This window comes from Protopterus annectens, chromosome 2.part2, assembly GCF_019279795.1.
Source record: "Protopterus annectens isolate FY-2018-M chromosome 2.part2, PAN1.0, whole genome shotgun sequence".
NCBI classification, from domain to species: Eukaryota; Metazoa; Chordata; order Ceratodontiformes; family Protopteridae; genus Protopterus; species Protopterus annectens.
This window is the reverse complement of record NC_056730.1, coordinates 99,833,576-99,859,347: the sequence shown is the minus strand read 5'-3', so window position 1 is coordinate 99,859,347 and position 25,772 is coordinate 99,833,576. Positions and strand designations below refer to the sequence as shown.

General features: G+C 38.0%; 1 protein-coding gene across 5 annotated transcripts in view; it reads left to right on the top strand.

Annotated features, from left to right (window-relative positions):
* Positions 1-25,772, top strand: part of IL6ST (interleukin 6 cytokine family signal transducer) — a 2,713,809-nt gene that overhangs the window by 2,177,438 nt on the left and 510,599 nt on the right. For all 5 annotated transcript variants that reach the window (XM_044063784.1, XM_044063780.1, XM_044063781.1 and 2 more), the window contains one exon: positions 16,457-16,670. In XM_044063784.1, coding sequence (XP_043919719.1) covers positions 16,457-16,670 — 214 coding nt within the window. The remainder of the gene's footprint in view (positions 1-16,456; positions 16,671-25,772) is intronic.

Sequence of the window (25,772 nt, the reverse complement as noted above, 5' to 3'; positions counted from 1 at the left end):
TTTAAATAACAAAGCTAAATGCTAATTAAAATCAAACTAGGATTAAAAGCATGAGCACATCAATTAAGTGGTTGCAAAACCACTACAAGAACTCACTTAAAGGGCTGTGCCTCTAAGGTAGGCTTAATACATAATATAGCTATTCAGACCTGGATAAATATGTGCACGTAACCTAATTTTCCACTTAAATTCAACACTAAAGGAGATAACTTTACTTTTCTAATTTTTAGTAATTACTTTTTCGGGTACAACAAGAATAGACCAAATAAGAGACACTTGGTTTTTGGAATTTTCTCAGGAAATGGCGCATTAAATAAAACTAAAGGTTCAGAAATATTACATCTATCTGATCATAGAGCTTGAATGAAGTTATTACTTTCTTTCCAAAAAGGGGAAATTAATTCACATTCATATACCATATGTGTCCAGTCAGCTATTATTTCAGAATCACTTTACAGCATTTAATTGTATTTGATTTATACATGATTGTAATTTTGTTAGGAGTGACACAAGTTCAGTATTAGAATTTCCATGTGAAAATGTTCCGATGTAATCAAGATGTGGCTTTATCAGTAGATTTTAATATAATTTTCTTGTATTCTTCAGAGAAGTCTTCATTATTAATTTTTGAGGAATAATTCCAATAGGAATTGTCTAAATATGTGAAATCTAACTTAAGAATTTTATAAATTTGAGACAAATATGATTTATTTTACATTGCATTATTATTAATATTTATTATGAAATCCAATATTTTGGGAAATAAATTATTTCTTATCTGTGTTTAGAGTCTCTAAATATTTGTAAAATTAACCAATTCTCAGAATCCTGACCATAAATTTTTAACCATAAATTTTCATTTTCAACAGTGTGTGTGTGTGTGTGTATATATATATATATATATATATATATATATATATATATATATATATATATATATATATATATACATACATATATATATACATATATATATATATATATATATATATATATATATATATATATATATATATTATATATTATATATATAATATGGGTCTACCTGATAACACCGACACGCCAAAACACCGACAGCGAAATAACCGACACGAAAAAAACAGAAAAAAAAGAAAGTTCAAAAACACGAAACTTCACATGCCCGACAAACCAAAATCCCGACAATCAACAGAACAAATACCTTTCCCGAAAAACGCACACACAACACAAGCACACCAAAAACCTTACAAACCTACACTAAACCTTACATACACAACTATCTATGCACTAACCTTAACCCAAACCCTAACCCTAAGGTCCGTCACTATCGCACTCTTACCTTACCAGCACCCTAACCCTAACTCACTTAATCCACCCCTAACCCTTAACTCTATCACTATCGCACACTTACCTTACCCGCACCCTAACCCTAACTCACTTAACCCACCCCTAAACCTAAAGTCCGCCACTGTCGCACACTTACCTGAACCGCACCCTACCCTAACGTCCATCACTATCACACACTTACGTTAACATGGTGTTCTCAGCGTTGGGATTTTCAACTGTCGGTCTTCTCCAATGTCGATCTTCCGGTGTTGGTGTTCTCTTCGTCTGCGTTTAGAACTTTTGGTGTTTTCAGGTAGACCCATATACATATATAATTGTTGATAATAAGTTACTGTGTTGTTTCAATACTAGTATATTGTTGAAGTTATGAGTTTCTAAACACTCATTTATATATGCAGTTAGAAACATACAAATATTAAGTCTTTAATACAATGGTTACAATATTTGAACTTTTGGAAAGAGGAAATATTTAGATAGGGAATTTGAGAAGAGGTGCAATTTCATTTATGCAAGAATACTTTAATAACCAGTTTAAATAATTAGGGACTATTTGTTTTTGGCTGATTGTGATACATTTATTATTTACTAATAATATTTCATGATGTATTTGTTTCCATTTTGAATCATAAGATCAACTTATGTACAACACTATAACTTTTACAGTTGTTGAAGTAATATACAATTGATTATTGATTATTGCGGAATTGTATTCCACCATTATCTCAACCTTTTCTGTGTTAATCAAAGGAAACTCATGGTTTATTAGTATGTCAAAAAGAATTAAGTAGAATATTATTTATCTACTTCATCAATTTTTGTGGTGGAGATGGTACTAAAGATTGTAAGACAAACAATATTTTACATTTTAGGGAGACTTACCATCTTAGTAAGCATTAGTTGTTCTTCTGTGGTAAAGAAGAATTTCCAGTTTGTGACCAAACTTAAAATTTTATCAACAGCCTATTGAAAGTTTATTTTTTATCATTTCTTTAGTATTAGACATAATGGTTATACCAAGATGTATTTCATTTTATTGCTATTCCAATTGAAGCCAGAATATTTTTTGTATGATGTTTTCAATTGTTTACTAATTAGTAATGTACTTGTTTTATTATGATTAAATCTTAAGTTTGAGATTTGTTCAAACTGACTCATAGAATTGATTATATGTTCTAATGTATTATCTATATTTCCTGTTGTTAGTAAAATACCGTCAGCAAAGAGCCGAATCTTTAGTTTGAAATCTTGTTTTATTTTGATACCGTTAATGTTTTTATTAGCAAAGGGTTCTATAGCTAATGCAGAAAGTAAAGGTGATAATGGACAGCCTTGTTTTGTGCCTAATTGTAATTTGAAGGAATTAGAAAGAGAAGGACCTATTTTAACATAAGCACTTAGAAGTTAATGCAATTAGCTTAGATGAGAAATTATACACTTTAAGTGTATAACTAAGTCAAAAGCCTTATCTAAATTGAGACTAATGATAGAAAGTTCTTTTTTACTTTTATTTGCATAGTCTGTTAATGTATGTATGCTTAGCATGTTATCATGTACTTGTCTATATAAAATAAACCCAGTTTGATCATTATTAATTAGTTTACTTATAAGTAGATTATGTTAGCTAAAATGGGCATGAACATCTTATAGTCCACATTTAAAAGTGAAATGGGTCTGTATAATGAACACTATGTAGGATCCTTATCTTGTTTTAAAATAGACGATATAAGGGAATACTTCCATGATGGGGCGACTTCAGCAGTTGTTTTTATTTCTCTGTAGACCTTATCTAATATTTATTTTAACTGTATTATACTGTAGCATTTTAAAGACTTCTGGTATAAGACCATTTAAGCCTGGTGCATTATTATTTTCTAAATTTTTTTATTTGATCTTTTATTTCTTTTAAAGTGAACGGTCTATCATTTTTTATTTATTCACTTATTTTTTTATTTATGTTTCCCTTAGAAAAGTTTCAACACTATCATCATTAACTAGGTAATTTGTATTATTATTTAAATTTTCATAAAATATTTGAAACCCCTCAAGAATACATTTAATATCTGTTCTTTTTTCTTATTATTTATATGTGTTATAATTTCTTTGATATGATTTAGTTTATTCATTTTCTTTGATGTAAGAGCAAGTTTATGCAAGCTTAAAGGGTTTACTGAATATGCCTGAAGTTTATTTTTTTCCAGGTTTATTGAAAATTTATGATTTAGAATTTCAACATATTTTATATTTCAGTTTTTAAGTTCAGACTAGCTGATGGTGTCATTTAGTTTTAGATTTAACTTTAGTATGTCTCCAATTATTTGCCCCATTTTCTTGTTTTACTAATGTACCATATTGTCAATCTTCCATGTAAGTAAGCCTTTAGTGAATCCCACAGGACAATGTCAAATACTTCACCATTCATGTTTATTTCTAGGAAATTTTTGATCTCTTTAACATACCAAACCTTGAATCTTTTTATTTTAATTATGTACAGTGGTAACTTCTTATGATGTATTAAATTGTCATTTTTTAAAATAATATTAAAGATTATAGTATTATGGTCTGATAATGGACATGAAACTATGGAAACTTCTCTGGTATGTGATAACAGATTGTTTGAGACAAAGAATTTATCAGTATTTGTTTGTGTTCCATATCTGTATGAATAATGGGTAAATTGAAGTAAGTTTGTTTTTCTTAGCTCATATATATCCTTTAAATTCATTAGATTTAGAAAATGTGTTAAGTGTTTAGATGAAGATGTGATTCTCAGCTTTGTATCTGCAGTGGAATCTTTGTCTGATAAAATACAATTAAAATCACCGGCCTTTATGACTCCGCCTTTCATGAAATAAACTGAAGTAGTTTTTTGCATCTTTAGCTCCAACCCCTGGAAACCAGTAAGAGTTCACCAATGTATATAGTTTTCTGTTCCACTCAATCATAACAATGCTTAACATGCCATTTTTATCAAAATAGGTATCTTTTACTTTAGGCATTACCAATGAGTTCTTCCATAAACTGAGGGTACCTCCTCTTTTAGCTTGAAAGCAAGAACCTGCTAAAACCAAATAATTCTTTAATGAAAGTTTATTTACATTTATTAAGTAAATGTGTGTCCTGTAGAAATACTATTTGAGCTTTATGTACTGGATTGTTAAATCCATTAATATTAATAGATACGCATTTAAAATCAGACATTTATATGAGTGAAAGAAATATGTATAATGAACTCACATTTATGTACAGAACTTATATACTTTATAAATATGAAATCTTCAGCTATGGACAAAACATTTGAAATAAAGAAAACATTACCTAATGAAATAACCCTAAAACATTCTACCATAGAATAACACATTCCTGCTTTGTTTAAAAAGACAAGCAAACTACCTCTCAAACTCTCCATTAAACTAACAACGCTTAGCTAATGCTTCTGATTCATATTAATGTGTCTCACATTTTTTGTATGTATCATCTTAAAAAAAAAAAACTGTCATTGAATTATTATGAGTAAGAAAAGTTAAGCAGGTGTTCAGAATCTTTACTATAAGTTGATCAAGTTGAATATCTCTACAATTATCTTTCCATGTACCACACGTTATCTCCATAATCTAGTAGTATAGGGAGGAAGTGAGTTGTTATTTTCGTATTCAGTTGTATTCAAAAGTATTCAATTGTATTTATTACTGCTTGGTAGTAACTTGATTAAAGTGTAGCTATCATTCTAAGTCTTTTGGATTAAGCACTTGGGCTTCAGACCAGTTGTTTTACATTAGGAAGGTTTGTGGCCTGCACTGTGGTGGCAGGACAGGTAGCTTACATCCTTCTAAGTTGGGAACTGCTGATTGAGGGCTCAGTGTCTGTTATTCTAAAAGTGTATTAGTTCTGGTTTAAGCACTTGACTTCAGGCCAGTTATTTTACATTAAGAAGGTTCGTGGTCTGCACTCTTGTGGGAGGAGAGGCTGGACTCTGCCCTTCTGAGCTGGGAATTTCTGGTTAAAGGCTTATAGTGCCTGCATATTTGAACTGTTTCTTACTGAAATTGGTACACCTTGTTTGCTGTAGCATAGACTAGATCCAGGCCTGCTGAATCTAGCTTTGTTTGTATGCTTGTTGTTTGTTTGCTTGTTATTTCCCTGAAATGCTAATTCCACCTAAAACGTGGCTTTTCAGTGCTTCTGTGGATCCCTAGTGATATCTGCATTGCTTACTGTACTTATTTCCTTGTTTCACTTGAATGAAAGTTACTGTTTGTCGTTTTTGCATTTAAGTTACCTGTAGCACATTGCATTTAAGTTACCTGGCACTTGCTCACTAAAGCAATTATATAAGTCAGCACTAAAAAATTAAAAGCACTACACCCTCACAAACTCCCCTTGAGTACCTTGTTCCCCATTGGCCCTTTATTTCAATTATTAAGGAATTCCCAATACTATTCTAGCATGTCCAAAGGTCAGTTGTCAATCTCCTCTCCGGTCCAGCTGGTGAATCTGGGAATCTTGAGGCAATGTTACAACTGCCTCATGTACACAGACAACCCTCTCCTCATCCCAACAAATTCCAACACATGTGAGAGATGCAACCATATAGCCAAGCTGGAGGCTAAGCTCTCTCAACTCAGTACTGGCGTAACCAATCAGGAGGAAAAGGAAACCACACTCACTATAATTCCAGTCTCACATAGACCTACCGCGACAGCAAACCAAACACATAAACACACAAAAACATACTCGGAGGCTCTAAATAAAAATATGCCTAAGAAGCAGAGACCTCCAAAGCAGATACCCAAGCAACCGCACACCCAAAACAAAACACGTGCAACACATAGCTCACAAAGCCAGTGTGCCGAACAGTCACAGCCCTTAAGGCTAAACAACACACCTGATACACTTGTAATAGGTGACTCTATCATCAGGCACACTGACGTCCCGCTCACCAGGCTGAACAAGGAGAAGGTCATGGTGAGCTGCCTGTCGGGCGCTAGGATCCGCCACATAACACAAGCACTCAGGTCACTCCAAGGCAAGTACAAATATGACTCAGTCATTGTCCTTGCTGGTGTGAATGACCTGAGATGTACCTCCCTGGACTACATGAAAAGAGACATAGAGGAGCTCTCTGAGCATGTAGCCCAGGCCGGTATGACCCTGACCTTGAGTAGCATCTTACCCTTACCAAGAATGATGCCACAATATGAAGACAAGATGATCAATTTCAACAATTGGCTTAAGTATTGGTGTCATTCAAAGGGGATCCAATGCCTGTCAGCCTGGGATGACATGCTTGTCAAGCCACGATGCTTCGCTAGGCACCTATCACCCTTGGGCTTTCGGATATTGGCAAAGGCTCTTGCTACCCCCATAGTGCCTTTTTTAGGCAAGGCTCAAAAGACAAACCCACCTCCATAGGTATCACAAGGGATAAGAAACTAAGAGTAGTGCTACTCAATGCCAGAAGTCTAAACCTCAAGATGCATGCACTCGAAACTCTTCTTAGCATGGAGAACATCGATATCTGTGCAGTAACAGAAACCTGGTTCAAGGCTCCCGAGAGCACCCCAGCACTACCAGGTTATACCTCATACCATGCTTTTCGGCCCCAAAACTTGGACCAAACCACAAAAGGAGGGGGAGTATCAATATTCATCAAAGATACCCACACCTCCAGGTTGGTGGCACAGCACGAAGCATCAGAGACTATCCATGTGCAACTAACAGTGGGTAAAACTGCCTTCCAGTTTATAGCCTGCTACAGACCACCCTCCCAAACCCAGGAACTCCACTCGACCTTCCTAAGAACACTGGAAAATATGAAGGTCTCTCCAAACACCACTATATTGGGTGACTTCAACTACCCAAACATAGACTGGGAGCATTACTCTAGCTCCAACACCCTAGTCCAAAGGTTCCTAGAATTTATAAACTCAAATGCTATGGAACAACTTGTTACCACTCCCACAAGAGGGGAAAGCATACTGGACCTGATCATCACCAACATGGGAACTCTATGCTCCAGACCAGAAGTGTATCCCTCACTGGTAAGATCAGACCATAAACTAATCTCACTGGATATTCACATCCCGACCCAACCCCTGCCCAGAAAACCACAGTGAAAAACTTCTCTAAAGCAAATTTCACACTCCTCAAAACCGAGGTGGAATCCTTCAAAGCCCCCGGGCCTGTGGAAAATACGGCCCAGACCGCAGAATCCTTTATAAACGCATTCTATGAACACCTTCAGGAATGCATGGATCATGCAATCCCAAATAAAACCAAGACCCAATCCTCCAAAGGCAGACGTCCTGTCTGGTGGACCCCAGCCATAAACAAACTATATAATAGAAGGAGGAAGCTACTACATGATAGAGCAAAATCCCAAAAAGGGAAGGCATCTCTGATCAGTATTAGCAAAAAACTATGGGCACTCATAAAATCGTCTAAGGCCAGCTTTGAGAGAAAAATTGCACAGGACACTAAGGATAATCACAAGGCTTTCTTTAGTTATGTTAGGAACCTGGGTGGGAATTCCCAGATATGCTCAGAATTAGTCCAAAATGACAAAAAATACACCGAACCCACAGACATTGCCAACATCCTAGCTGACAGGTTCAGCGCAAACTTCTCCCCCTCCCCACCAAAAGGGCAAATATCTATCCCAGCAGAGTGCTGCCCCCCTGACATCTCAGATGCTCAGGTAAGAGCCACCCTCTCCAAAGCAAAAAAACACAGCATCAATGGGACCAGGCGGTGTCCCGGGCTGCATCCTACATGAACTCCAAGAAGAGCTAAACCCAAACATAAAACTGCTGTTCAATCTCAGCCTTACTACAGGATATGTACCCAAAGAGTGGTGTACAGCAACGGTGGTCCCTCTCCACAAAGGTGGTGCCTCAACAGATCCTGGAAACTATCGCCCCATAAGCCTGACTAGCTTGGTCTGCAAAGCTATGGAAAGGATCATCATGGACCTTATAAATAAAGATATTGGGGACCTACAGACACTGGATCCTACCCAGTTTGGCTTTGTTAAGGGCAGATCCTGCCTCTTAAACCTGGTCGATTTCTTTGAAACAGTCAATAAGGCCATTGATGAGGGGAAGGTGGTCCACACAGCCTACCTGGACCTCGCAAAAGCCTTTGATACATTACCCCACTCTGGCATTATAGATAAGCTCACTAGCTTAAATATAAACCCCTATGTCACTAGATGGGTTGCAAACTGGCTCAAGGACAGAACCCACATGGTTAGAATTGCTGGAGCCATGTCAGACTCCAAACCAGTTACAAGTGGCATCCCACAAGGCTCAGTCCTGGGACCTCTCTTGTTCGGTATATATTTCTCAGAGGTACAGGCCAACACGGAAGGACTGTGGCTGACCAAGTTCGCAGATGACTGCAAACTGGGCACCATAATCGACTCTCCAGCCGACACAAGCATCCTCCAAAAGGGCCTCATAGAAACAGACAACTGGTGCCAGAGCCATGGCCTCAAGCTAAATGCCAAAAGTGTATAGTCATCCCTTTGGCAAAAACAAAGTGCCCACAAATTACCACATAAGTGGTAATCCATTAAATCTGGAAGAAGTAATTAGGGACCTGGGGACCCAAGTTGATAGCAATCTCTCATTTGACAACCACGTGGCCAAAGTGGTTAGAAAAACATTTTATATAGCCCACCTAATCATGAAGGAATTCACATCTAGATCAGGGGAGGTCATCGTGCCTCTTTACTCATCCCTCATCAGGCCCATAATTGAGTACAATTCCCCTTTTGGGATGTACCTTACCAAACACCTGCAGCAACTGGAAAGACCCCAAAAGTACCTCACCAAGAGGATCAAAGGGCTCAAACAGATGCCATATGCTGCCAGGTTAAAGAAACTCCAGCTCTACTCAGTGGCATACCGCCTGCTCAGAGGCGAACTTTGCCTGACGTATAAAGCCATGTCCAACCCGGAATTAATGGACATGCTGCACCTCAGATAATCCAAATCCCATCGAGATACACGATCGAGAGGCTTGAACCTCAGCACTGAAATAAATAGGACATGCTGGAGGGACAGATTCATAACCCAGATGCTCCCTTCACTCTGGAATAAAATCCCAGTCCAGGTTAGGGAGAGTCCCTCATTGACTCTCTTCAAGAGAAATGTTGATGAGTGGATGGGGGATCATAGGTTTACCCCGGGTATCACTTCTGTGTCACTGTTAGACAGAGGCACAGTATACTAACCTCGAAAAAGGGCATAGCAAAATTAATTTAAAATGGGTGGCAAAAGCCAAACACACTCTGGCTAGGCTTATAAATGCCCTAGGGCAGATAGACTAGTATGAGCCTATGAACCTATATTTATTAATTTATAGGTTAGATGATTTTATATTTGTTCTATTTTGTTTGCTGTGTGTAAATTTGTTCAAAAGATCATAAGTTCATAAATTAGCACCAGGCTGTCCTTGTAGCCCATTCTAGGCCCAGCCAATTACCCCTTGTGAGAATCAAACTATCCACCTTGTGCCTATAAGGTGAATACCTTAACCACTATGCCCAACCTCCCACCCTTGTAGACATATTTATATTCTTTAACTATATACATGTTTACTTATTCTGATCTCTTTGTATTTCTGTTTGTATATTATGTCTTGTACTATTACTATATTCCTAGGTTTTATATTTTAGCTATAATCCTAGTGTAGAGTATCATATAATAGAACATTTATATTTAACCTTATAATCTAGTACTAGTATTAAAGTCAGTCCTGTTTTTTTCTTAAAAGTTACGTCTAATAGTAACTGAACAAATGTCTGAAAAATCTTCCCTTTTTTGATTCAAACTTTCCATAATAAACTTTTCTGAGATATTAAGTTTTGGTATCATTAAAAGAGACAATAACAGAGAAACACAATCCTACATTTTTTATCAGAAGTATCATTCTGTAGGCTAATAATATAAACTCTCCTTTTAGTATACTGCAAACATTCAGAACTGTTTAATAACTGACAGTGGTTTAGAATGCAGTTCACCGTCTTTTGCTTATTACTTTATTTGTATTCATTGACTTCTTAGCATATGATACAAAAGATTATGATTATTTACTTTTAGACAGAAAGAAGTAACCTGGACGGTTCTTAGAATTTTCAGAACTCCCACAGCATCTCAAAAGTGCTCTTGACTCTAATTAAGCTGCTTCAATCTGTTCCTCATAACAAGTGCTTGGAAATGAAGTTTATCAGCTGTAATTCTCACAAAAACATTCACGAGTGAGTCCAAGCCACCCCCAACCCATACACCAATCCCTCAAACCACCAAAAAAAAAAAAAAAAGATAAACCACTTCAAGGTATGTCAACCAATAAAAATCCATTGATTTCAAAGAAATAACATTTAATGATTCAGTAAGCACTGTTTGTATTTGATGTTTAATATAAAGCAGTGTCATTTCTTAAAGGAGACATAGAATATAAACTTACATTAAAAGAATGACAGTTATGCATGATCCAGGTGCAACTTGTAAAACGTGTGAATGTTACTCTAATTATTTGATAACATTCCAATAATAATTTTTATCAATGTAAGAAACTATATTTTTATACATTGTTTATAACATAGCAAAGCTTTCCTGGGTGCTGTTGCATGTCAAGTATACTATAAGTAGCAAGCATTTAGAATTATGTAATAACTGGCAGTGGTTTAGAATGCAATTCACTGTCTTCTGCTTATTGTCTAACTTGTATTCTTTGACATCTTAGCATATGATTCAAAATATTATGATTATTTACCTTTATACAGGAAGAAGTAACCTGGAAGATTCATAGAATTTTCCGAACTCCCACACCATCACAAAAGTGCTCATGACTGTAAGTTGTTTCAAGCTGATTTTCATGATAAGGGCTTGAAAATGAACAGTCCACGAGCCACAATTCACACAAAAGTGCCTGCAAGTGAATCCAGGCCACCTCCACACTACACACCAATCCCTCAAACACCCCCAAACCATCAAAAAAAAAAACATCTCAAAGTATCCCAACCATCAAATAGCCATTACACTCAAAGAAACTTTAATGATTCAGCAAACAGTATTTGTTTGAGATGTTTAATCTAAAGCAGACTGTCATTTTATAAAGGAGACATAGCATATAAACTTGCATAAAAAATGACAGCTATGTCTGATCCAGGTTTAACTTGTAAAAGTGTGAATGTTACTCATTTGATATCATCCCATTAGTAACTTTTATATATGTAAAAAACAATATTTTTTATACTTTGTTTATAAAATAGCATGTCTTTCCTGGGTGCTATTGCATGTCAAGTATACTATCAATAGCACACTATTGGACCATTTTAAGAACCCAGAATGTAACTTAACATGCCTCTTAAGTGTCATTTGTTGCATCTTGTGTTTTATTTAATAATACATTACTCAACTATGCCAAGATATCAGAAAGTATGCCATCTAACATAAGTTTAATCATAATAATGATTATTTTTTAATAAAATAAATATTTAGTTTTCGAACTCTAAATGAAAATAATTGGCTTTAATTTCATATATAGCTAAAAGAGTCAAACTCTAACATTTTAGAAACTACTAACGATTTGAAGTAGGGAAAGAAAGAAATGATTTACCATGCAAAAAAGTAGCCAACACCTGTTCCTAAGTATTTAAACATTTCTTTAAATAAGAATTCATAACCATGAAATACATTTATTTTCATTTGTCCTTAAGGTTTTTTTTTACTGTTTTTGTCTTTTATTAACCAACCAACTCTTGTTGCATTTCTCTTCAAAGTTGATCAGTTCCGGTCCATTTCTTCTATTTTTTTTATATGATTTTATTTTCTGTATAAAGTCCATTGCATCTTCCAAGGTGTTAAAAATCTTCTTTCCTTCTGGAAGGTAAATCTTTATTTTTGCTGCGGAAAATATTTGTACTTTAATATTGTTTTTCTTTAAGCTTTTAACAAGTGGCACGCACATTTTTTTTTCTCTTTGACATCACTAATGTTGAATAGTCATTGTCAAATCGTACAGTATTTTCTTTAATTTTAACTGTATAATTAGTCCATGCAGCTTTTAAGAATAAATCCTTATCTTGACTTGAGAAAAATCTTAGGATCACTGACCTTGGTGAATGTATTTTTTTTAAGATGAGTTAGAAAGTGAGCTATGTGCCCTTTTGATGCCAAAAGAAAAAGCTTAAGGTATGTTCAAAGTTTTAGGCAGCCAGGTGTTAAGGAATTGAATCATGCTATCTCCCTCTTCTTTTTCAGGAATCATGTAAATCCTAATGTTATTCCTTCTAGATCTGTTCTCTAAGTCTTCTTTTTTTTCCTGAAATAAGTTGTTTTGTTTCAGAAGAAATTCAGTGTTATTCTCATTTTCAGTTAATCTTCCATGAAAAGCAGATATTGCATCTTTTATACTCACGATTTGTGATGATTGTTGTTTAAGAAAGTCACTCAGCACTTCAACTTGTTATTTGCATTCCTCTTTAAAATTGTCCATTGTGCCTTCTAATTTATCTTTACAGATAACTCACTGATGTTACTTAGCCTGTATGACTTTTTTCATAGTACTGTCCTGTACAGTGGGCTTAGAGTGGTTCATTCTGAGACAATTAGTTCTTTCTAGTTTTCTTGACAGGAAAAAGCAGTTAAAAGAGTTTCAAACTTATTTTTTGTAGTAAATCTTTTAACAGATGTTAACTGTAAATCCATCAAGTTTTGAAAAGTTCTGTTTGAGTTTTTTCTTAGCAAAAATCCTGTCAGAAATGTTAAAATGAAGCAGAGCTAAAAACAGTGCTGTTAACTGCTTACCATCTTGGCCACACCCCTCCCACAATAAACAGGGCTTTTGATCAGTGCTAAAATTAGGCACCTTAGTAGGTTTTTCCTAGGTGTTCAAATTACAAAAAATCAAAACAAACAACATTTAAAATAATTGGCTATACACAGGCAATACACACTTCTGTGCAGAGCTCATTGTAAATGGAGCCACCTATACTGAGCCAGAAGACATAGCAAACCGCCTGGCTGATAAATTCAGCTCCAACTTTACCCCTCTCTCCCCCTCAACTTTGCCTAAGGAAATATCATTAAATATAACTCTCCCTACTGTCACTAGGGAACAGGTCTTTAATGCTCTCTCTAAGCCCAAGAACGCTGCATCAATGGGCCCAGACAATATCCCAGGATGCCTTCTAAATAGCATGAAACATGACCTGTCAGGGCCTATGGAATTACTGTTTAACTGTAGCCTCCAAACAGGTTTCGTGTTTCATGAAGGGAGAAGGCCAGTAGTCATCCCTCTGCACAAAGGTGGGCCATCTACAGACCCTGGAAACTACAGACCCATAAGTCTCACTAGTCTTATATGTAAAGCCATGGAAAGAATTATCATGGAGATGATCAGTAGAGATATTGTAAACCTCCAGACACTGGACCCAACCCAGTTTGGATTCGTCAAGGGCAGGTCATGCCTACTCAACCTGGTGGATTTCTTTGAGAAGGTCACCAAAGCAATGGATGAGGGAAAAATCATTCACACTGCCAAACAACTGGTGTCAGAGCTATGGACTAAAACTAAATGCCAAGAAATGCATAATAGTATCTTTGGGAAGTTCATCCATCACTGGTAAATATCATATTGACAACACACCCCTTAGAGCTGGCACAGTAGTCAGGGACTTAGGAACACACATAGATAGTAATCTAGCCTTTGACTATTATTTGTCTACAGTGGTAAGGAAATCATTCTGTGTTGCACAACTTATAAACAAAGGTATGACATCTAAGTCCAAGGAAGTCATTGCTCCACTGTATTCGGCATTCATCAGACATGTCATTGACTACAGTACCTTCTTTGGTATTTACCTAACCAGGCATATCCAACAGCTGGAATGTCCACAGAGGTTCCTGTCTAAAAGAATACTGGGAGTAAGTAAAATGTCATATGCAGACCAGTTCAAGGCACTGTCCTGGAAGTGTATGCCTGGCATACAGGACATTGTCAGACCCCACTCTGATGGACCTCATGCATATCCACAAAACAAATAACACCAGAATTACCTGTTCTAAAGACTTAAACCTTGCCTGTGATATAAATAGGTCCTGCTAGAGAGATAGGTATGTATCTCAGAGACTACCGCATGCATTGGAACAGGCTCCCCATCCATGAGAAGCAGAGTTCCTCCCTTACCCAATTCAAGTGCAGCTTGGACAATTGGATGGGAAGCTGGAAATTCATCCCTGGTTTGGCACCTATGTCTCTAATGGACACAGGTAACCTGTAAATGGTTCATCTGCCAAACCCTGGTTATACTTATCAAGGGTATCAGAACTTGTCAGAGATTTGGGATGCATGGCTAAGCTTAAAAATGCCCTTGTGGTCATTAGCCTAGTAAACACCTATGAACATCATAGGTGCCACAACGGACCCCGGAAACTATCGCCCTATAAGACTGACTAGCCTGGTCTGCAAAGCTATGGAGTGTATCATCATGGAACTCATAAACAAAGACATTGGAAACCTCCAAACACTGGATCCTACCCAATTCGGCTTTGTTAAGGGCAGATCTTGCCTCTTGAACCTGGTCGACTTCTTTGAAACAGTCACCAAGGCCATAGATGAAGGGAAGGTAGTCCACACAGCCTACCTGGACCTCGCAAAAGCCTTCGACACAATACCCCACTCTGGCATCATAAATAAGCTCACCAGCTTAAATATCAACCCCTATGTCACAAGATGGGTTGCAAACTGGCTCAGGGATAGAACCCACATGGTCAGAATTGCAGGTGCCATGTCAGACTCTAAACCAGTTACAAGTGGCGTCCCACAAGACTCAGTCCTGGGACCTCTCTTGTTCGGTATATATTTCTCTGAGGTACAGGCTAACACGGGAGGACTATGGCTGACCTAGTTTGCAGATGACTGCAAACTGGGTGCCATAATCGACTCGCCGACTGAAGCAAGCATCCTCCAAAAGGGTCTCACAGAAACGGATAACTGGTGCCAGAGCCATGGCCTAAAGCTAAATGCCAAAAAGTGCATAGTCATCCCCTTTGGGAAAAACAAAGTGCCCACAAATTACCACATAGGTGGTAATCCATTAAGTACGGAAGAAGTAATTAGGGATTTGGGGACCCAAGTAGATAGCAATCTCTCCTTTGACAATCACGTTGCCAAAGTGGTTAGAAAGACCTTCTATATAGCCCACCTTATCACGAAAGGGTTCACATCTAGATCAAGAGAGGTCATTGTGCCCCTCTACTCATCACTCATCAGGCCCATAATTGAATACAATGGCCCATTTGGGATGTACCTTACCCGACACCTGCAGCAACTGGAAAGACCCCAAAATTACCTCACCAAGAGGATCAAGGGACTCAAACAGATGCCCTACGCAGTTAGGCTAAAGAAACTCCAGCTCTACTCAGTTGCTTACCGCCTACTCAGAGGCAATCTGTGCCTGACGTATAAAGCCATGTCCAAACCAGAATTAATGGACATGCTCCAGCTCAGGAAATTCAAATCCCTTAGAGCTACACGCTCCAGGGACTTAAACCTCAGCACAGAAATTAATAGGACATGCTGGAGGGATAGATTCATATCCCAGAGGCTCCCCTCACTCTGGAACAAAATCCCAATCCATGTTAGGCAGAGCCCCTCAATGACCCTCTTCAAGAGAAATCTTGACAAGTGGATGGGAGATCGTAGGTTTACCCATGGGATCTCTTCTGTGTCCCTACTAGACAGAGGCACTGTAAACTAACCTTAAAAGGGCTATCTTCTGTGACCTACTATACAGAGGCACAGTCAACTAATCTAAAAGGGTGGTGAAAGCCAAACACACTGGCTAGGCTTATAAATGCCCTAGGGCAGATAGCCTAGTATCAACCTATGAACCTATGAACATATGAACCTATATGACAAAAACGCAGTATGAATTTTAAAACTATGATCCTGTTGTACATAGTTTCTTCTGTAATTTATTTACTTGTTTACCTTTTTTAGGTTTTGTTCTGGGGTCTAAATGTAGCTAAGGGTATCTTTTTTTGAGTGCAATGTATTAATACCTGTAACTTAAAAAAAATAAAATGTGGATTAAAACTGGTTCTCTTATTTCTCTTTACAGAAACTGGATCCTTCTTATGCAAATGGAGAAATCGTGGAATATGAAGTGCATATCACATTGAAGGATCGGCACCCTGCTAAACCTTTTAATGTTTCCAGTACTAGCCTGAATTGTACCCTGACATTAGAAGCATATATTGTGACTGTAATTGCATATAACTCGGCTGGCAAGTCTCCACCTGCAACTTTAATGATTCCTGCATCAACTCAGAAGGGTAGGTGATAGGAAGTTATTTCTCAGAATTTGTTATAATGGATACATTTATGTCCTGTGGAACAGAAATCCATAGTGTTGTTTTTATCCTTTCTTTAAGTACTTGCATATACATGAGTGTTTACTGTATTTATGTTACATGTTGAAGTTGTTAGTAAAAGCCATTTGTATGTTAAGTTTGCACATAGCTGTTTGAAGTGTAGCAGCTGTGTATCTTTCACAGAAAAAAGGCAAGAAAATGATAAGCTGTGCCCTTTGGAAGGCTGTTGATGGATGGCTTTTAAAGTTCTAGATGTTGATTGCAGAGCATAGACAGTACTAGAATGTACTCAAAATTGAGCAGTGTTGAGACTGATGATCTCAGATGGAGAGTGACAGAATATGGTAATATGCAGATATCTGATCACCAGTATGTTTTACCATTAATTCAGCTGTAGAATCAGTGCAGTCAACATTGAGGGTTCTGGACTTCAGAAAGACGAACTCGTAAAATAGGATGATGTTGTAAGTATACTGTAACAAAGGGACATAATAATAGTGTAGAGGCCATTGGAGGTACAGCATACTTTTTGTCATAGATGTATCACGCTTTTGTGTGTGAAGCACATGTGCAAATCCAAAAGAAGGGAAAAAACTGGTTCTCAAGTGAATTATCATCATAAGTTAATGAAAGCATATAGTATTTAGAAAATTCCATGGTGTACAAAAACAGAACAAAAAGAGAGAGATTGCAATAGTTTAAAGCAGAAGAAAATTGGTTAGTAAAGCAAAAAGATGTGCAGTTCAGTCAAGAATGACGATAAGGCCTTTTATGGTTGCATAAGAGAGCAACAGTGAAAGACAGGTTGAAGGCACTCAAGTTTACCACTAAATGAGTGTGTTGTTGACAGAACAGTGTAGTGAAACAGCAGTGCTGTTAAGTGAGTATTAATGCTTAGTATTCTTAGAGAAACAGAAGTGAATGCTACCATGACCATTAAGTAGTAGTAAATAGGCTAATGGACTTAACGTTTGTTTTTTCTGTTAAGAGAGTTCCAAAAACACTCCAGAAACTAAAGGTACACTATACAGTGGATTGGATTGGATTATCCCAAAAATTATTACAGAATTAAGGTGGAGAACTGATAGTATCATTAGATAAGCAATTGTTTAATGAATCTTGATGGAGGTGGGGGATCCAGTTTTTGAACACTGAAAGAACATTTTAATGACATTATCAAAGAAGTCATGTGCACATGCTTTCGTGAAAATTGTTAAGTGAACTGAATGTTTCAGTTTTACTTCATAATTGTAGAACAGGAACCATATACCTCGTTTTACTTTGCTACATGACTGAGTGTGTTTTGGGCAGTTTTGTAAAATTTGTTTAAATTGTGTATCGTTTTCATTCAAATTTTCATAGGTTCATAGGTAGGTACTAGGCTATTGGCCCTAGGGCATAATTTAGCCTAGCCAAAATGTTTCAGCTTCCGCCTCCCACGTGATTTAGTTACCTACACCTCTGTCGGGCAGGGCCACAGAAGTGATTCCTGGGGTGAATTTCCTGTTCCCCATCCACTCATCAAGATTCCTCTTGAAGAGCGCTAATGAGGAGCTCTGCCTCACATATATGGGGACCTTATTCCAGAGCAGGGGGAGTCTCTGGGACACGAATCTGTCCCTCCAACAAGTCTTGTTTATTGTTGAGGTCAGGTTAAGGTCCCTAGTGCGTGTAGCTCGGGTAGATTGGGTTTTCCTTAGGTGGAGCATTTCCAGCAATTCGGGGTTTGACATAGCCTTGTATGTCAGGCAGAGATCACCTCTGAGTAGCCGGTATGCAACCGAGTACAGTTGGAGTTTCTTTAGCCTGGTGGCATAGGGCATCCGTTTTAGGCCCGTTATCCTCTTGGTGAGGTATTTTTGAAGCCTCTCCAGTTGTTGCAGGTGTCTAGTAAGGTACATCCCGAATGGGGCATTGTACTCAATAATGGGTCTAATGAGTGATGAGTAGAGGGGGACAATAACTTCCCTTTTTTTAGATGCAAACCCCTTTGTGATAAGGTGGGCCATGTAGAAGGATTTTCTAACCACTTTAGCGATGTGGTTATCGAAAGAGAGGTTACTATCCACCTGGGTCCCTATAAGTGAGCTGCCACCTATGTGTTAATTCATAGGTGCTTGTTTTTCCCAAAGGGGATGACAATGCACTTTTTGGCATTTAGCTTTAGGCCAATGTTTTTGGCACCATGTATCTGTTTCAGTGAGACCCTTTTGAAGGATATCTACATCAGTAGGAGTCTCAATTATGGCACCCAGTTTGCAGTCGTCTGTGAACTTTGTTAGCCATAGTCCCTCTGTGTTTGCTTGTACCTTGGAAAAGTAAATACCGAACAGGAGAGGTCCCAGGACTGAGCCCTGGGGTACTCCATTGTCACAGGTTTGGAGTCGGACCTAGTGTTTCCTATTTTCACTGTATGGGTTCTGTCCGTGAGCCAGTTAGCAACCCATCTTGTAATGTAGGGGTTTATATTTAGGTTAGTGAGTGTCTCTATAGTTCCCGAGTGGGGAATGGTATCAAAGGCAAGGTCAAGGTATGCCGTCTGGACCACCTTTCCCTCATCGATTGCTTTGGTGACTGTCTCAAAAAAGTCAGCTAGGTTTAAAAGACATGACCTGCCCTTTACGAAACCAAACTGAGTAGGGTCTAGGGTTTGTAGGTTCCCAATGTTGTTGTTTATGAGTTCTATGATGATGCGCTCCATGGCCTTGCAGACGAGGGTCGTCAGGCTGATGGGACGATAGTTCCTGGGGTCGGTGGTGGCTCCTCCCTTGTGAAGCGGGACAACCGTTGCCATGCGGCACTCAGTGGGCACATAGCCTGAGGTGAGGCTGTGGTTGAACATGGTATTTAAGTGAGGGATTAGTTTGTTTTGGAGTTCATGTAACACACAGCCTGGGATGCTGTCTGTCCCATTGATGCTGTGTTTTTTGCTTTAGAAGGTGTCGTTTTCACCTGGGTGTCTGTGATTACGGGGGCAGCACAGTCTTCTGGTATAGATTTGGGCCCTTTAGGGGGTGAGGGCTGGGTAAAGTTTGCACTGAACCTATCTTCCAGTAGATTGGCGATATCAGTTGGTTCCGTGAATTTTGAACCATTGTGCTGTACCTCAGAGCAGATCTGAGAGTTGCTGTTTAGGTTCTTGACATAACTAAAAAATGCTTTGTGGTTGTCTTTGGTGTCCGTTGCAATTTTTCTTTTAAAGCTCGCCTTTGAGGAATTTATAAGGGATCTCAGCTTTTTGCTAAGGTTGGTCAGGGAGCTCCTCCATTCCTGGGTTTTTATTCTTTTTTGTAATAATTTCTTCCTTCTATTATAGAGCTTGTTTATGGCCGGGGTCCACCAGACTGGTTTCCTTTTTTTGGAGGAATGGGTCTTGGCTTTGTTCGGGATAGCACGGTCCATGCACTCATGTAAGTGCTTGTAGAGTGCTTTTGTGTAGGCTACGCAGATTCAACCAAATTGTCATTCTGCAGGGGAGTAACAAAGTTTGCCACCTCCGTCTTAAGTAGCATAAAGTTTGCTTTGGAGAAATTTTTTCACCGTGGTTTCCTTGGGGGGTGGTATGTGGATATCGAGGGCGATGAGTTTGTGGTCTGATCTAACCAACGAGGAATTTACCTCGGGTATGGAGCACTTGTCCCCCATACTGGTGATGACCAGGTCAGGTATATTGTTGCCCCTTGTGGGGGTGTTGATAAGCTGGTCCAGGGCATTCTTTGTTAAATTCAGTTGAGAGGATTCATAAAGGTTACCACAAAGTGTACACTATGTATACACTTTTTTGTACACTTGCTGAATTCAAGAACAGCCGTACCACAATGCATATGCTGTCTATTCCCTCAGGAAGGATACACTTTGTGGTAATCTTTATTATTCCAGCCCAGTGTATATTTCATATGTATATTTTGCTTACCTATTCTTTAACATTGGCTTCTATGTATATTCCTGCTTATGTTTTACTCTCTGAGCTTGAAAACTGTAGCTAATTTTCCAGTAAACAAGTAGTAGTAAAAAAATAAAGAACTTACATCCTTTTCAGCCATAGCCTACTACTTCAGATACTGTCTACTAGGCTTTGCTCATGGACAAAGAAGCTATTACCAGCCATTTAATTTATAGAACAGTTAAGATTAAAGTAGGAAAAACCCTTAATGAACATTGCTTCCTGTCAAAGGCAGCACCTCTGGACTCTTTTTTTTTATAGTTAAGTCTCAGGCACTCATTGCAGAAAAACCTCAATTGTTTGTTCACGTATGTATCTTTCTATAAGTTGGATTAACTGGTTCCGCAGGACCCCCCCCCCCCCCCACTGGCAGTTTTTGCAAACTGAGTCATGAGGTGTGTAAATACTTTGTTTATTGGTAGTTTTTGTTGTATGGGATTGTAAATATTATAAAATGACAATAGTTTTTTTTTTTTAATTCTTGGATCTTAGATCTCTTCTACTACACCTGTTAAGAGTTCATGGAATTAGGCCAAGGGATACTGTGGCTTTGTGGAAATGGTAGACCAGGTCCACTTCACTGAGTTGGTGTTATAATGAGACTAATATTTTAAAGACAGCCTCAAACTGGTATACTTTCTATAAGAAGTTGGTTCTAGTTCTGCAGAAATTATTTCTTGATGATGGAAGGAATTACAGATAACCACTTAAATCGATCTCAAACTATTTCATTTTAAAATCTAATACAGATTCTAAGATAATTAAGAATTACTGATCTACATTCTTAATAAACTTAGTAAAACTGTTTGCTACAATTTTTGCTAAATGTTTTAAACTCATAGCAGCTCATATAATTTCATGGTTTCATTCTTTATTGAAGGAAGACAACCCCTTCTTTTAAAATTAATTTTACAGTCAAAAATCTAGCACATCTATGAACATTTTTGCACTAGTAAAGCTTTTGATTGCATTCATATTCCTTTCCATACTAAGTTCTTAAGACATTTAATTTCCTTATATAGCTTAGGAGAACATGGGAAGAAATAATCTTTCAGCAAGGTATAGTATTTATGGGTGAGGGCTGGAACCTGATTTGCAATAGTTAGGATGTGACATGGGGACCAAGAAGGAAAACCATAACAAAAACAGACATAATTCTGTAGGTATAAACAAGATTATGTGGTAAGGAAGATATAACTTCAGTAGCAAGAATTCAGACAGAATTTACGTATTATTCCCAAAGATGCAATACTGGGCTAGATGGGATACAATTTGTATTTCACATGATTATGTGTATTTAATTGAAAGTTTGAACTCCATCTAATCTAATAAATATGTTAGATCATGTACCAATAAAAACTAAGATAAAGATGCAGGATAATTATGTAAAAAGGTGAAACACTGAAGCTTTCTTACTTGACTGTTAAAAAGAGAAGAATTTTAGGAATGGGTAGTGGATGTGATACATAATTTATTAGGAAAGACAGAAAAATTTTCAGAATGGATAGTTAATGGGTAGGATAAAATTAAAATGGATTTTAAAACATGGTGTATATTAGAAGGCGTGAGAGAGACAGAGGGAGGTGGGGAAAAAGATACAGGAATTATGCAGAGGGGTTGGCAAAGTTATAAGTATTGTAGATTAGGAAGAATCTCAGAGAACAAGAACAGGAATGACTGAAGACTGCTAAAGAGAAAATAAGGGAGTATTTGGATAATGTGCATTAGTTTAGAAAAGTTTCTGTTAATGAAATATTATTGATAGCAACTCCAAACCATAAAAACTTCTAGCACAGCTACCTGGGCTACAGAAAGTAGAAGGGATTATCACAAAACTTTAGGGAGCCTCTAAAAAGAAAAATAACCAGATATTCTATGGTGATATTAGAGATATTTCAGAAGTTTTATAAATTTTGCATAAAGTAGAGGAATGTCAAAATCAAGAAATAGCACAAATGGAAATATTTATGGAAGACTTAGTTATCCCAAGGTTAGAGGAAGATGAGTCTGAACACTTTAATAGCCAAGACAGGAAAATATGACATAAAAATGGTGATGTATAATCAATGAACAGATAAGTCTCTAAGAGCAGATAGTATTTCTCTGAAAGTTTAAAAATTGAGAGGGAAGAAAGTGGATCCTTTGTTGGGAGGGAAGAAAGAGATCTGGAAGGTTTTCTTTAACAAAAGACCGGGGGGTACCAGCATCTTGGAACTAAGCTGTGGTGATTGTATTACTTAAAGAAGGTAAAGACCCTTCAGACCTAGCTTCATATATACCCATTTCAATTTGAAACCATGATTATAAAGTGTTTATGTCTGTATTAGTTAAGATAATGGCAAAATGTTGCCAAAATTCACAGCTATAGATCATTGTGTTTTTTTTTTTGCATTTGGGTCATTAGTAGAACAGCGATAATTCAGAGGAAGAAATATGTAAGAAAACACCACTATTGTTGGAGGATCTTGATGCAGAGAAAGCATTCAACAGAGTCATATAGCTTGGATTTTATGAGAAGGAAAATCACAGCATTTGTATTCTCTGATAGAATAATAGGTTAAATTCGGAGGATATATGAAGGTTGGAGGAAGAACTTAAAGTGGAAAGATTCCCCTCTAACAAGCTGTGTTTAAACAGAGGAGCCAGGCAGCGGTGTACTCTTTTCTGTGTATTTGCTTTCTATTTAGAGCCATTGGCAAAGAAAATTATGGACTTACTGAAGGCTATACCTGGTAGGGTAATCAAGAAAAGGTAGTTTTTTCACAGATGATATTATTTTGTATTTGATAAATTCAGAACAGGACATTTTGAGCCAATTTAAAGTCATTTCAGGAGATAAAATAAACGAAAATAAAACAAATGCTGTAGTGGGAAATTATGTATGCCCACATATGATGTAGTTCAGCAATACCCATATTTATGGGGACATAATAAGATGAAATGTTTAGGTATGTGAATTGAAAATGATTCTTTTAAGGCAGCTAAGGATATGGGAGAAGAGACTAAATAAAAAATAATGCAAAATCAAGAAGCTTAAAGCTATTGATTATAAATATGGATGGCAAGATGCAAGCAGTTAAAATGTTTCTAGTCCCTTTAGTTTTATATACACATCAGGCATATTTCTGTCAACCAGAAGAGATGCCGTGGACAATAATTAATAAAGAATTGAGGGAAATTATTTGGGAAAGGAAGAAGGTAAGAGTTAAGTGGAATAAGTTGATTCTAACCAAAAAACAATGCGATTTAGGAATGCCTCAGTTAAAGGGATATGTTAGAGCTGTGCAATTAAGACTCATATATATACATCCGCGGTGGTGCAGCGGTAGCGTTGTTGCCTCACAGCAAGAGGTTCTCCCGTTCGATTCTCGGGTGGACTGCGGGGAGTGCCTTCTGTGTGGAGACTGCATGTCCTTCCCGTGGTTGAGCGGCGTTCCGAAAGACATGCATGAATGGGCGTGCCTTCGTTGAAGGTTGGGCGTCGAGCTGGCAACTCGGCACCGTAAAATCTACTGCCAGTCATTAGCGGACCGGAGTTCCGCTGTGGCGACCCCTAACTGGGAAAAGCCGAAAGACAAACAACAACATATGTAACACAAGCAGAAGGTTATAAATCAAAGTGGAAAAGGGGGATGATGATGCAAAGGGGCAGGGGGTGTTGGAGAGAGTAGAATTTGGATGCTGTTCTTCAAGGAGAAAACGACAGTCATAGAGAGTAATATGTTCATAAAGTAGCTGAAAATATTCTAAGAACTAAGCCAACATGGGAGTGGAGAATGGAAGTTTTACCAGTAGGGACACCTGCAAGTAGAATGTAGAAAATAAGCAAGAGGGAATGGTATTTACTAGAGAAAATTAGCAAAGGGACCAATGTATTGGGAGCCAGCAACTAGAGAGGGAAAAGTAATATAGTTGGATGAGGCCAAGCAGAAGTTTAGACTTCAGGTTAATGATTGCCTTCTGTACCACAGATTGATAGCAGAGTAAGGCAAAGAAAAGTGGATAGGGGAGTGCTAAGTGAAAGATCAGCTGTGGTAGATTTTTTTTGTCCCTTTCTATCATGTTACTGACCCAGTACCCCAGTGCACCACATCCATGCCAGGACTACCAGACAATCTCTGTACCCCCTGACTTAATGTGGCGTGCTAGGGCTGGTCATGGATCGTAAGGGCATCACAGTGGCTTGGCTGTTTCCAGTTCAATTTTGAGTTACTCTCTTTGTATGACTTACCCATTTTTCCCTCCCACAAGGTGGCATGGTTACATCCAAGGTGTGGGCGTGCAGTAGAAACATTATAGCATATCGCCCTCCCTCCACATCAGCTCAGCCAGATCCACTTCTACCTCCCTTTTGGACCATGCCTCCTTCAACAACATCCCCAGTGTCCACCAGGGATCCTTGCAGGAGACACATGTGTCACCACCCAGCCCCCATTATAGGCACTTCCATCCTCCCCTCCTGCTCCTACAGTTGCCTGAGTCCACTTTTTATACCACAAGCAGACTTTAGAGAATTTTTACTTCGATAAATAAGAAATGCTGGAGTTGTGATGGGAAAGAGAGAAGTAATTGTCATACCTCTCATCCATACCAAATTATTCGGTATTTACTGGTTTTGAGGTCAAAATAATAGGGTGCCACAAATTCCCGAGTGGTCCCTATACTTCCCGTTTTTTTTTTTTTTTTTAGTTGTAGCTGACATTATCGCATGCGGGGCATGCATGATGACTTCGGCTTCATGAGGGTGACTGCCACCCTATCAGAACTCGGAGTAGAGCAGAGGCAGGGCTCGGACTGCTACCTTTTTTTTTTTTTTTACATATGGACTGGTACAAACATTCTTAGTGTAGACTTATCTCATACAGCAGGCAGGCAGCAGCATGGCCACATAGCAAGTAAACAGTGTAAAGCTGTTTCTTTAAAGTTAAGTTAGTTTATTAAACTTACTTCTGCTGCATTCTGTCATTCAAGCCAAGAAGAAGTGCAACTTAAGTGCTGCAGAGATAAAGAAGTAGTGCATGCATCTGCAGTCTGTTGCAACTCCAGGAGTCCCTCCAGCTCCGTTCCATCTCAGACCCCACGCAGACACAGCCCTGCCAGAGACCTGCTCCCAGACCCAG